At 39.6% G+C, this 13,841-nt stretch overlaps 1 protein-coding gene across 1 annotated transcript in view; it reads right to left on the bottom strand.

The window, feature by feature from the left end:
- The window catches only part of LOC147729031 (uncharacterized), a 113,384-nt gene that overhangs the window by 25,260 nt on the left and 74,283 nt on the right, over positions 1–13,841 (bottom strand). The window contains 6 exon segments of the mRNA XM_086959781.1: positions 2,578–2,635; positions 2,638–2,655; positions 2,658–2,760; positions 3,441–3,445; positions 9,665–9,799; positions 12,499–12,644. Of these exon segments, the coding sequence (XP_086815907.1) occupies positions 2,578–2,635; positions 2,638–2,655; positions 2,658–2,760; positions 3,441–3,445; positions 9,665–9,799; positions 12,499–12,644 (465 nt within the window).

The raw sequence follows: 13,841 nt of genomic DNA, 5'->3' as shown, positions 1-13,841 counted from the left end.
GTGTAACAAACCTTACAGGTTTTCAACAACTGATACTTATGTTTTTCAATTCCCTGCTTTTTCTGTTAAATGATGTGGTCTTTTACCCTCATGGGAGAGGTACACCACTGTGGATCCAATATGTGGCCTATACCCTCATCTGAGAGGTACTCCATGTTTTGTACATACAGTATTTATTATGTTTCCTCTCCAATGATCATTTTGACAAGATGCGATTATAAATGTCAGTATTAATATATCTGGTGCGTTCCATCTTCTGTAAACTACCGCGCAATATACGTAATGCTGACCCGTGCTTTGCTTCTAAAATATCACGTCTAGGCTTAGACGTTATATCAACCCTTTCTGACTATATGTTCCTAATGTGTGTATGATTGTGAGCAACGCGCACAGTCTGTTCACTATGCCTATAGATGACTTTTTGTAACGTAGCAATCCCAAATAGTCTGTCTACCATGTTGATACGGTCCAATGGATCACGTGATCCCGTTCCCTTGGTGATATCTCCCAAGCCGGAACCCAATTTCGCCATTGCGATTTGGAGCAGCGATCAGGACGTGATTCACTCCGTACTTGGTAAGCATCACTAACAATCCTTAAACCATCGTACTGGCTAGTCAGAGTCCTTTCTCACGGGTATACTCGCCATGTCCCTAACTGAAATCCAATCCTCACTTTCAGATATCTCTTGATTGTAACTGAACAAACCAACCCCAGTCCCGTCGGACGTGTTTCAATACGACGATAGGGTGAGTGGTTTTCTTGCCTGCGTAATGACGAGTTGCTATCTGGAATTGTTCCGGATTCCCTAAAATGGCCAACTATTATTGTATTTGACAGAATTGGCTTCATCGTGGAAATCCGAACTATGACCTACATTTGCAACAACAGAGACCTTGCACAATGGTGAGTCATCCCTACCCTGTCAGACCAACCATGTGACGTACCTACACCCCGTTGTATTTTATTACGATTATATCGTCCCTCTACCTATTTTAACCCACAGATCTACTAGATCGACTTTAAATCAGACGACATCAGCTCCCAATCATACCACCTTGTGGTGAGTGCGACATCTGATGAGTGGTTGAGTATTTTTGAACCTACTCAGATGTTATATTGTCTATGATTTTACTGGCTCTAACCCCCAATTGTTTTCTTCTATAAGTGTGTTGTCCATGTCCATCGATAACGATCAGCCTTTTCCCAACGGCCCTCGGCTTCAGAAATTTAAATAACTGTGACGTTTTTGCGATTTTGTCAGTTTTTTCCTAACTTTAGCGTTGGCAGAGTCTAGGCGAAAATATTGAAATTAGACTATTTTTATCAATTATGAGGTGTCAACAAATTGTGTTTTTTCCTGGCCCTAGTAATATTCGGGCGGGATTCATGCCATTCCCCATTTGCTGTTGTGCTTTTTGTTCTTACTTAACATAGGGATAATTTACCCGACTCTAAAACCATATTTTATCATTAAATAGGTTCCGCGTCCCTCCCCATGTCCTGATGAAGACCCTACAGCAAGAATATCATTGTCTGCATTTTTAAGGGTCGAAACGTCGACTACCACCAGTGTGTCTATATCAACTCCACTCCAAACTGCTTTCATTTATGAACCTTGTGGAGTATGATTTTTGCTTAAATTAGCTACATGAACCTAACGGTCCTATTTCTATGTACAGTTCTATGTAACATATGTAAATAATTGTCATATTTACTGATTACACCAGTATCTAAAATTTTCCCCTCCTTCTTCACTACCTCCTTACACAATCACACCCTCCCCTCTTTTCTACCACTTTGGGGCACTGTACAATAACCACTGATTGTTTTGAATTATGTATATCGAATATGCCTCCACATTGTGAATAAAACATTGTGGTTCAAGTTGCATTTTTGCTTGATTTATATTGTACCGTGTAAATTGCTTTCAAAAATAGGCACATGGAAGGGATACGCGGTTCAAGGCATACATTCTGTGTCGTTTATTTTGTTTGGTAGATAAGTGAGTAAAAGGAAGTGAACATTTTTTGCTCACAAGAGGATTCAACCTTTTCTTGGAAACCCTGTCATTTTGGATAATGGTAAGGAATGGAACACCACAAGGCTGGCATTGAGCAAATGGAAGAGCTGTGCAGACTAGTGTTGACAGGAAGGAGGAGTGCGGAAGAAGAAGAAATAAAAAAACTCCTGAATGGTTAAAGGAGATGTGAGGATCCATTAATGGTAAATCCACAGTTTATTGTGCTCGACAGTTATTTTATTCTTATGACAATGTGTGCATAGCATTCAGTGCTTTTTTGTTCATGTGTATTCACATTTTAATTCTTCCCAGAACAACGGCCAGTAGTTTAGCATGTTTCAAAGCATTCCTCTCATCCCATTTAACATGTTTAAGTTTTAAATAGCCAAATGTCAAATCAAATCCTGCTCTTCTGGATGCTACTCTGGAAAGTGTCAGACACCTAACATCCCTTTGAAATAAATTACACGAATGTCCTTTAAATGCAGTTTGAGGTTAATTTGTGAGTGTTTGATCCCTTGTGTCTGCTGATTTAAAGCCTTGCATTAGTGGATCTTGAAGACTCACTGTTGGACTGGATGCTTGAGCGGTCTGCTTCAAACTCTCCTAGACACCACTGCTATTACCCACTTGATATCCTGTGCGGTGGGTACTGATGAGATGCTGTTAAAATCAAGCACTGCATCGACAATCATCGAGCTCCTCCTGGGAAAGGAGGTTTGAAGTGGAAATGTGAACTGAGAAAGATGGAGAAATATGTTTTGGAGTTACAGAACTATCTTTTATACTGCTGTGTTGGAGGATTACTGGTGCATGTCTACCATGGATGGGAAGGTGTGGAATGTGTCATTTGCTCTGACATGTATCACAGAGAGGGATTTATTTGCAGGATGCTGACAAAGATAGAGGCAAAGAGGGGATACATGGTCCTAAACATAAATTATGTGTGGGTGATTTTGTTCCTGTGAAGCTTGGAAGATGGTTGAGTTTGTCAATTTTTTCTGATCCCAAGTTGATTCAACATGTTCTCTGGAATACTGTCATTTTGGATAACGGTGACGAATGGAGCACCAGAAGGCTGGCATTGTGCAAAGGGAAGGATTGCGCCGAGAGGATCGTTGAGACCAGTGTTGACGGGAAGGAGGAGAGCAGAAGAACTAACATGTAGGTTATTATTATGTCTTCGTGTGCATAGTTTTCAGATTTTTGTATTTATTTTCCCTTTATCCATGGGTGTCACGTTTCTTGTTTTCTGTAGACACCATTCGTTTTTGTTTTTCTATAAGAAGGAAGATGCGTTATGTCCGATGCTTCTTTTAGAGCTGTTATTTGCATGGAATGTTTGTGTGGAACAAGGGCTTGGCATTCTATGGGTTGTCGATTGTGATATTGGGGTCCTGATTAATGGATCCTGTACTTGACCTATGAGGAAAAAAACAGCTCATAGTGCTTGATAATACTACTTCTTTTCAGTCAGTTCACCATCCTAAGGGGGACACTTTGCTGAAGAGAGGTTTCTAACGTCCTCACACCTGTCCACTTGCCTTCGAATTCTAGAATGCATGCTTTCTTGACTGGTGTAGTGATGGGTCATGTCCTGACTCTAGCAAACAGCAGTACTCTCAGTTGAAGGTGGGATAATACAAGATCAAAAAGCACATTTGGCATGTTGTTCAAACAAAAACATGTAGAAGCATCCATATTACATTAGGGGCTGTGAACAGAATATTTCCACTGGAGAGCACACTGCCATTTTCCTAGAAAGGATTCATTACATGAGTCTTCACAGTGTTCTATGTATGGCTTATAGGAACTAGATAACCCTGGTTTATCCTTGGTTCCAGACCTGCACATGCCCCTATGTGTGAACATATACATTAAAAAAAATCCTTAGACCGCATTTGCCATGTAGCCTAGCTTCTCAATCATAGAATCGATTTAGCACACCTTTAGCTAAGCAGTGGTGGCTTCTCATGTGCCGCAAGCTGCGGTTCACCTCTGAACACACTTCATTCTTCTTGCCCTAAACGCATCACAAACCCATGTATTAGCACTAGTGCTTTGTCTAGCTCTGTTTTTTGGCTGCATTCTTACTCTGGCATGATTTTTAGCTACATAAACACACCAAGAAGTAAACATCCTGGTCTCTGATACTGTGCAATCTTTATAGTTAACAAATGTGAGAGTTCATAAGCTGTAATTTTTTAGTACATACTATTAAGTTTTGAGTGCCAGCTTGTCTGTGTCAGTTTATACCTGCAGCCATGCCCCTAGTTTCACATGAAATTGTGTCTGTGCTTGTGTCTCCCTATCTCTGTGCCAGAATGGCATCTACTGTGTCCTTGGCCAAGGAGGTACTGCCTGCTTCTGCCTGTTCCTAGTAGATAATGTACTCACTTAGGCTTCAGTCTATACTAATTTTTTTTTTTTAATTTCACTGAAGCGGTATTCTTGACTCAACCCACCACGATTAGTAATTGTCGCTAAAGCACAGATACCACCCGAGTCTTTCTTTGGTGTGAATGACCCGAGTAGAATCTATGTTGTCAGACGTATGCAGCACTGGACTCTCTGCACTTTAGCTTTTGTGGGGGCTCACATACCCTTCCAGTTGCAAGTTCTTCACTGCACAACCCTACAGAGGCATGTTCAAGGAATTGTTTGCCTCTGTTTCCTTGAGTGCAGGGTCTGTTCAAGTTCCTGTACTTCACCAACCTTGGCCTGCACCTCTGCCAATGCCCTCTTCTGTTTCCTGCTACACCTACCTCTCTTACAGTACTAAACCTAACTTGTAAGTTTGCTGACAACACTCCTCCGAGTTCCTTTCTTATGGGAACGTCAATTTCCAAGTTCTCAATTCTTCTATATGTCGTCATAATTCATTGCGACCTTCAGACAAGAAGTTCATTGGGTGTACTAAAAGGTGGTTACTAGTTGTAAAACATGTTAACAGAGAAAGTCTTAAAAACAACCCCAGAACCGACAATTCAGTTCATATTCATTATTGGAATGTAAACAGTTTCTATGGAAATGAGTGTGGTACCGCAACTTTGGGGGTTTCTGTCTTCTTAATGTTGCACAGCTCAACGGGAGGGATTGGTTACGGGAAGTGGGAGGATGCAGAGTTGTCCTGTTTACTTTTGGTCACCTCAAGCATTGGCAGATATTGGAGTTGAACTCAATATTCTGACATGCCCCTCCTCTCCCCCATGACCCTGACTCAGAAATTTGAAACAGATTATATATTATAGATGTGCTCGAAATCTGACAACAGAGGGTACATTTTATGGATGTTACCATAAAAAACGTTTTGCTGAAAGCAAGGTCAGGTTGGTTGTACCGTTAGATTTGCATCCAACTGAGCAATTCCCTGCGTGATGTAAAGTATAGTGCAAGCTGATGAATATTTTACTGGTAAGCTAATTATCTGAAATGCTACAGTCTGATCACGTTGTGTGTTTCAGTTGAAACTATTCTGAAATGTGCTTGTAAAGATGCTTCCTATGCCACCATCCTCAGAAAAATGTTTCTTCCCATACTGCAAATAGAAGCCCTATAGCGATCAGTAACAAAAGACATGCAAGGAAAAACATGAAGGATTCTAGGGAAAACGCCAATAAGCCAGATGGCCCGGCATAATAACACTCAAACCATGATCCTTTAAGTTATAGGCCAAAGTGATTCCAGATATCCTTCGTCAAGTAGAAATGAATCTTTCAAATGAAGTCACCATCCTGAGCCCCATACCCATCTCGTCCATGGCTTCCCACCCCATATATTAGTGGACGGTGAAAACGAGTTGCTCACTGTTTGATTATACGCTTGTGGTATCCACTTCATATTCACGCAGGGCCCATCCTGGGCCTCCGGTAGCTGTTTAATTCTGGTGTCCAGTAATAAACAGCAATGGAGCGATTGCTAAGCAGTCGGTGGCCTTGTAGCTGATAACTCTGTAGGGGCTAACTATGTATTGACACTGAAACCGTTGTGTTTTCCCTGACATGTATCTACTCTGAGATTTTTAACATATTTAACAGAGTCTCTCATTGCTGAGATTCTGCCCCAATTCGGGGGACTCCCCCACGACTGCGTGGTCTCCGCCGTAAGTGCAGAGATCTGTAATGCTAAGCTTTGTATCTTCTTCTAGTTATGCCTATATTCTCTCTAGAATGTAGAATTAAGTCTGTATTCCATTCTGATGCTTGGAATGTTCTTCTAAGATTCCTGGCAGTTGAGCTAGAGCTGTTCGTGGCTGAGGTTCAATAAACTATACCTCATTTAACTTCACCCTTTGTGTTTTATTATTTAAGTGGCAAAGACCACATTAATTTGGCGACGATCGGAAGAGAACCCTTCCTACCTCAACACAAAGCCTGCTCGTATATCGCCTCATCACTCCTCCAGCGGCTGATTAATTTGGACCGAAGCGTAGTCTTCCCAGCGGCAGAAAAATCACTCTTCGTTCGACTTTTAACTTGAACAAAACGATGAGGAGTGTGGTGGGAGGCCTTAAAAAGGATTTTAATAGACTAATAAAAAAAAAAAAAAAAAAAAAAAAAAAAAAAAAATCGGGAGAATAAGTTTCAAATGACTTGCGTGTCAGTGACGTTGCCTTCACTCGCGTGTGCGTTTCATGGAGCGACGTAAGTTTCATCAAGCGCTGTATTAGCGTGTGCGTGTCAGTGACGCACTACGATAGCAGCTGCCCGACTACCATTATGACTGGGTGCTCTGCGCCTGCATTTTCTTACAAACCGTTATGACGCACGCTAAAAAAAAAAAAAAAAAGGACAACGGTCTACTCGCAACAATCACTTGTTCAGTGTTCTGAATGGGAATAAAATCAGCGCTGTATTGCCATGAGTTTTCTTTTCACTGTTTTCGTTTTAATATAACATTCTAAAATAAACAGCTCATTAGAAGAATTTTATTTCACGCATTGTGACTGGATTATAAAGATCTCCAAGGACAATAGTGACAATTTTAAAATTATCTCTAAATAAAAAAAATATATATAATTATTTACATTCAAGGTGAATAAGCGTTTAAAAAAAAAAAAGAAAAACATTTTCGTATAAATAAAAAGAAAACAAAAGAAAATGCAAAATGTAACTCAGCAACCATTTTTTCTAACGAGTCCAGGAGAGCCTAATGTAAAATGGCAGAAATGGAAGAAAATGTTTGCAAACTATGCGAGAGTGTGCGGAACGAACTTAAATGCTGAAAGGAAACATTCATTATTACTCCATTGTTTGGAAGGCGAAGGTCAGGATGTATTAGAACATTTACCGGAACTAAGTGCATCTGAACAAAGGAACTTAAATGAATATGAAATAGCAATTGGATAGACATTATCTTCCCAGATTGAGTACTATTATGGAAAGATACCATTTTGGTTTGAGAGGTCAGAAAAAAGATGTATGTGTGGAGGAATATGTTTCTGTGTTAAGGAAGTTGGCCTCTTGTAAATTTGGTCAAACGTTGGAAGAAAGAATAAGAGACCAGTTTGTTTTAAAATGTGCACATGACAGTATCCGGAAAGAACTGTGGTTAAAGGATGAACCTCCTTTGGAAGAAGTTTTAATTATTGCGAAACAAGTTGAGTACATGACTAAATGTGTAGATGAATTGAAAGGAGAAAAAGAAAAAGGCGACGGACTCAGAAAATAAAAGTGAATTAAAAGTTGAGGAAGTAATTGGTCAAGTAAAAAAAGGCGGCAAAGTAACTATAGACAAAAATGATTCTGCGTGGATTAATTCTAATGTCACGAATGTTAATAACAAGTTTTCCTGTTTTAGATGTGGAATTATAGTTCATTTGGCGAACTCTCCTATATGTCCTGCTTTGAAATCTATGTGCAATAGTTGTGGTAAGAGGGGGCATTTTTCAAAATGTTGTAGAACTAAAATTAACAAAAAAGAGAATATTAATAGAAGATGGAATCAACCTCGGGTAAAGACTGACTTTTCAAATTAATGGAAGCCATTTAGAACACCCTTCTCATTTGGTAAAAGTTGATGATGCTTTAATTGAGTTCAAATTTGATTCTTGTTCGCAAATTACCATGATTGATGAAGCATTATTACACAAAAGTTTTGGAAAAAAAGTTAAGGTCTTAAGAAGTGACATTTTACCTTTGGGATATGGAAACAAACCCATCAAATTGTTGGGTTATTTTGTGGCTACCATTGAGTTAGGAAGTCGCATTATTCCTGGAAAGGTTTATGTAGCCAAACAAGGTGATGCTCTGATTAGTTGGACATCAACGTGATCTAGGTGTTAAGCTTAATCCAAATGCTTCACCTCAAGTACAGATACAAGAGGTGGAAGATTTGTCTTCAATGTTTGCAGATAAATTTCCCTTTGTATTCAATGAGAACTTAGGATGTTTGAAAGGTTACAAGCATTGTATCAAATTAAAGAAAGATGCAGTTCCTGTTATAGCAAAAGTAAGGAGAATTCCTTTAGGAGAACAAGAAAAGGTACAGAAGGAAATTGATAAACTTATTGAGAATCAAATTATTGAGCCTGTAGAGGCCACAGAATGGTTGGCACCCATTGTAATAGCTAAGAAACCCACTGGCGAGATTCACTTATGCATAGATTTACATGCCTTGAATAAGGAGGTTATTGCTGACAGGTTCCCTTTGCCAAATATTGATGAAATTGTAGAACATTGGAATGTGCAAGGTACTTTACCACCTTAGATTTAGCTTCTGCCTACCACCAGGCAGAGTTAGATGTGTCTTGTCAGGACTGGACTGCATTTATTACTCCTATGGGCACATTTAAATTTAAAAGGATGCCCTTTGGGCTGATTTCAGCTGCCTCAGTTTTTCAACGCATTATGGCACGTATTCTTAAAGGTCTGTATGGCGTAAAGTGTTATCAAGATGATTTGTTGATTTATGGAGCTGATATGTCTGAGCATAATGATCGTGTATGTGCAGTATTAGAGAGATTCAGTAAAGCTGGTTTGTCACTTAAGAGAGAGAAGTGTAAGTTTGGGTTGGAAGAAGTGAATTATTTTGGGCATTGTATAAAGAGTGAAGGTGTTTTTCCGAAAACTGAGTTAGTTTAATCCATTGACAACATGGCTGAGCCGGTAAATAAGGAGTTACTTTCGTTTCTTGGTATGGTGGAATTTTATGGGAAATTCATCATACATTTTGCTGATAAGACTAAGAACATAAGAAGGCTTACTGCGAAGAGTGTGGTTTTTGAATGGTCAAATGAATGTAAGAAAGAATTTAAAGAGATAAAAGAGGAATTGAAGAAAGCTCCAAGTCTTCATGCTTTTTTTCCAGGATTTCCAACTTATTTATTTACCGATGCTAGTGATAAAGGTCTTGAGGCGGTTTTAGTTCAAAGTAAAGAAGGTAATGATTCCCTTATTGCTTGTGCTTCAAGATGTCTTAGAGGGCCAGAGTTAATTTACTACGTTATAGAGAAAGAGTCTTTGGTGATTTTCTGGGCTTTGAGGTAGTTTAAAAAATTGATTTGGGGTACTAAGATCTTTGTCATGTCTGATCACAAGCCTTTAAAAGAGGTTTTTGCAGGAAAGGTTTAGATTCTATCGTCTCGGATTAGGAGATGGATTATTTCTTTGCAGGAGTTTGATTTTGAGGTACAGTACATACCTGGTGTTTCTAATAAATCTGCTGATTGTTTCTCTAGATTGGTGAAAAGAGACAATATGTTTGTTGAGAATGTGTTTGAAGAGGACGATGAGGATATCAATGTCTGTGAAGTTACGGAAGGTGTTGTTGAGGAGAATTAGTGGAAAATTAAACTGGGAAAAGATGAGGTTCTAGTTAAGGTTAAGGGTATGTTGAGAGAAAAAAAACGTTTGGAGAAACCTTGGGCTCTTGTTTCTGAAGAATTATCTATAACTGATGGTATGTTGACACGTGGTGTGAGACTAATACCACCTTCTGTCTTGAGAAAAAAAATTGTTGTTGCATGTACACTGTGGTCACTTGGGAATTGTGAAGACTAAGGTGATGTTACGAACACAATTTTGGGGGCCTGGAATGGATTTGGAGATTGAAAGAATGGTTAGAGAATGTGTTGAGTGTTGCGCAAGCGATACAATTCTTAAGACTAAACAAATGCCCATGGTTTGTAGGAATTTACCCAATCATCCGTGGGATGAGATTGCCATTGATATCCTAGGGCCGCTTTCTGGTGTGTCCGACACTCCTTATTTGATTGTTGTAATTGATTTGTATTCTCGTTGGATTGAGGTGTGTGCAGTTAGTGACATAATGTCTGACTCTGCTATTAAGTTTTTGGATGAGATTTTCAAAAGGGAAAGCTTTCCTAATAGTATACTGTCGGACAATGGTCCTCAATTTTGTTCTGGTGTTTTTGGCGATTATTTGAATAATCGTTGTGTTGTTCATAAGAGATCATCTTTGTATCATCCTGAAACTAATGGTGCTGTTGAGAGAGTGAATAAAACGTTAAAAGAATGTATTCAGCTTGCAAGGGCTAACGGTTTAAATTGGAAGGAAGCTCTCAAGGAAAGGATAGATGCCTATCGGTGTTCTCCTCACTCCGCCACCGGTAAATCTCCTTTTGAGTTATTTAAAGGCAGAATTCCCAATACTATTTGGTGTCCTGTTTGGATGAAGTTGAATAAAGGGTTTGTGGATAACCGCATTGGTCCATGGAGAGAGAGGGAGTTGGAAAAGCAAGCCAGTAGGAAAAGGTATTTTGATGATAACAAATCTGTTCATTTCCAAGTAGTCAAAATAGGTGATTTTGTCCAAATAAAAGCACCTGCTGGACGAAAATCTTGGTCTAAGTACACAAATGTTAGATCTGTAACAAAGGTTTTTAAGAACGCTATTAAAACTGATGATGGGAGAATTTGGAACAAAAGTCGTGTTGTGGTGAAATCCAAGTGTGGTGAACAAGTAGGTTTTGATGCGGTTAACCAATTTTCTGGTCCCGTCAGAGTTCCTCCACTTTGTTCCAGCTATTCTCCTGGAGTTCGTGTAAGGAGTCAAAGAATACGTAAGGCTCCTGCTTACATGAGTGATTATGTATAAACTCTTTCTCTTGTTTTTTTTAGGTTTCAATGTGTTGTTCTTTTCTCCCCCTTATTTTGCTGCATGTTTTATTTTCTGTTAAGAAGGGAGATGTGTAATGCTTAGCTTTGTATCTTCTTCTAGTTATGCCTATATTCTCTCTAGAATGTAGAATTAAGTCTGTATTACATTCTGATGCTTGGAATGTTCTTCTAAGATTCCTGGCAGTTGAGCTAGAGCTGTTCGTGGCTGAGGTTCATTAAATTATACCTCGTTTAACTTCAACCTTTGTGTTTAATTATTTAAGTGGTAAACACCACAAGATCCTTTGTGAGTTAGGCCCAGAGTGGAATGTCCTCCTTGAAGGCTGAACATTAGAGGAGAAATGCAGGATTGGATAGTGGTCTGATGCAAGCTTTAGTACCTGCTGTCCTAGGACAAAGAATGCTGTTTTGAGCATTGGAAACAAAGGCCAGTGCAAGGATTTGTGCCAACAGAAGGAAATTGATATTTTGCCAGCTAGCATTCTAGACTATTAATGGGTTATCGACGGAGAGTACTGGTTTTCAGTGGCTGTGAAATACAGCTTTGTAAGGGGCAATGGGATGTTAGAACTCAACCAGATGATGGGAACTAAGTTGGTTATTCCTCAATCACCCACCCCCAAACCCCATGCTCTGTTCAGAGATTCGTTGAAAGACTAGCCAGCTGTCAGTAAGGAAAGGTCAGTGACACTGCTTTCAGTTTTAATGCCAGGGGGTTGGTACTATTGTTAGCCTTGAATATCCTTCGTTTTCATAACAGTGAGTTTCTGACCTGCTGTCAGTGTTTGGAGCCCTCAGAGTTACTGATAGTGGGGTTCTGGGTTCCAAACAATATTTAGAGCCCTCAGTTTTAATGCCAGTGGAGTTCCACCTTCCTGTCATCGCTTGGGCCCGTTAGCTATTAAGGCCCAGGGAGGGCTGACCTTCTGCCAGGTTCTTAGGCAATTGGATCTATCATGCTATTGTATGAGGACTTATATTTTAATAAGAGGCAGCTTCTGGGATGCAACCAGCTTCTAGAGCCTCGGGTGGGACAAACTGCAGGGTCCATGAACATGTGCTCCCATGATCTGCTGGAGCTGATAGAGTGTGCCATTCACCTCTCGACATGTATGCCCTGGCTTAGCAGTCGGGGTCTATTAATGGTATTCCCTTTCTGTTTGTTGCAATATTCCCAATTCCTTGCTAGTTTCGAAGCTCAGACAAGTTGAAAGGGGAAACATCAATTGCACAAAAGAGTTCTAGATAATGTCAGTTTCTTTTCTGTCTCTGTTCAGTGTGACATAGATGTTTCACTTTCGATTTCCATCTGTGGAAGAAGGCTAAAGGCTGGACCCACCCATTTGAGGTTTCCCACCCTCGTGTAATCAGTGTGCCTTGGAGAAAGTCACTCACTGGATTTGATGCTCGTGGGGTCCACTGTAAAGTTGCCCAGGCCACCGCCGACCACGGTCTGATTGAGGGTACTGGTGATGTTCTCAGCGGGAGGCACCAACGTGTCGTTAAACTCGACCCGTGACACGACAATCACAGAACCTGCCCTAAAAAAAAAATGACAAGTGCGCATTACTTTACATGAGACCCAACGAAAATATCAGTTTACAGTTCCTTTAACAGAAAGAATACCCATGTACCTAAATCAATATTTTTTGTTCTTTTTACTGCAGAGAATCAAATAGTCCTGGCCCGTTCTCACTTGCTTTTTCTATAAATAATTCCAGGGTTGATGAATACAATGGTTTTATATTGACAGCACCAAAAGTAACATGTAATATACTTGCAATATGTGTCTATATTACTGTCATGTGGGTCTGATGGCATTTACTAACCCCTCCTGTTTAGCCTTGCGGTTTATGTCACCAGAACCCCTCAATCACATTGCAGGACCATATTACATGGTTACTGGTAGGAACATATTGTGCGTTCGTCATAATGCACTTTTATATATTATGTTGATTTTGGTGCAATTGTAATGAAAACAATGCCTATTTTCAAAGAGGTAAATATTTAGTGAAAACAATGAGTGAAATACTGTGCTATATGGATTGTTTGTAATACAAAAAAAAACATTTAACCTATTTTAAAGTATGCTGGTATGTATTCTGTCCATCAGGGTGGCGGAGGACATTACGTTCGCTGTCCTGACAAAGGAACACCATATTCAGAGATCAGCGCTGCCTCTGCAGTGATCTCTCTATAGTCACATGAACATCTTCTTTTCTGACAGAAGTACGATTGTGATGGAGTACCCTGTCCACCAAGGTCTGTATCAGGCCCTTTATCATGTAAACAAGAATGCAGGGTTTTTATAGAAAACAGGCTTCATTTTGTTAAAAGAGGTTTATCTGCTCATATTTATTTATAATTAAATATAAACACACTTCGATACCATTTGATGAATCTGCACAAACATTTGCACACCTCTAGCCAAACTGGATATGTTATGTGCAGATTTGTGCAAGGTAAAAGATTGAGAAGTCACAAAACATGCTTCTACCGTTTTAGGTCCTACAGGAAAATCTTTTCTTTGCTTCAACAAAGATCACTCAAACGATTTGCATCGAACTTGGCATGAAAGAATAATTTCAATCAAAACATTTCACTTTGTGAAAATGGTCAGTGTGCTAACAATGTGAAAACTTGGTCGTTCTGTCAATCACATTTTAATCTTTCATGAAATGTGATGGGCCGATATGAGCTTGAAGTATTTTTTTCTGCCACCGTGGAATATTGACCCA

The sequence above is a fragment of the Lissotriton vulgaris genome, chromosome 2_2, assembly GCF_964263255.1.
Source record: "Lissotriton vulgaris chromosome 2_2, aLisVul1.2, whole genome shotgun sequence".
Lineage (NCBI taxonomy): Eukaryota > Metazoa > Chordata > Amphibia > Caudata > Salamandridae > Lissotriton > Lissotriton vulgaris.
This window is presented reverse-complemented; position numbering and strand designations above follow the sequence as displayed.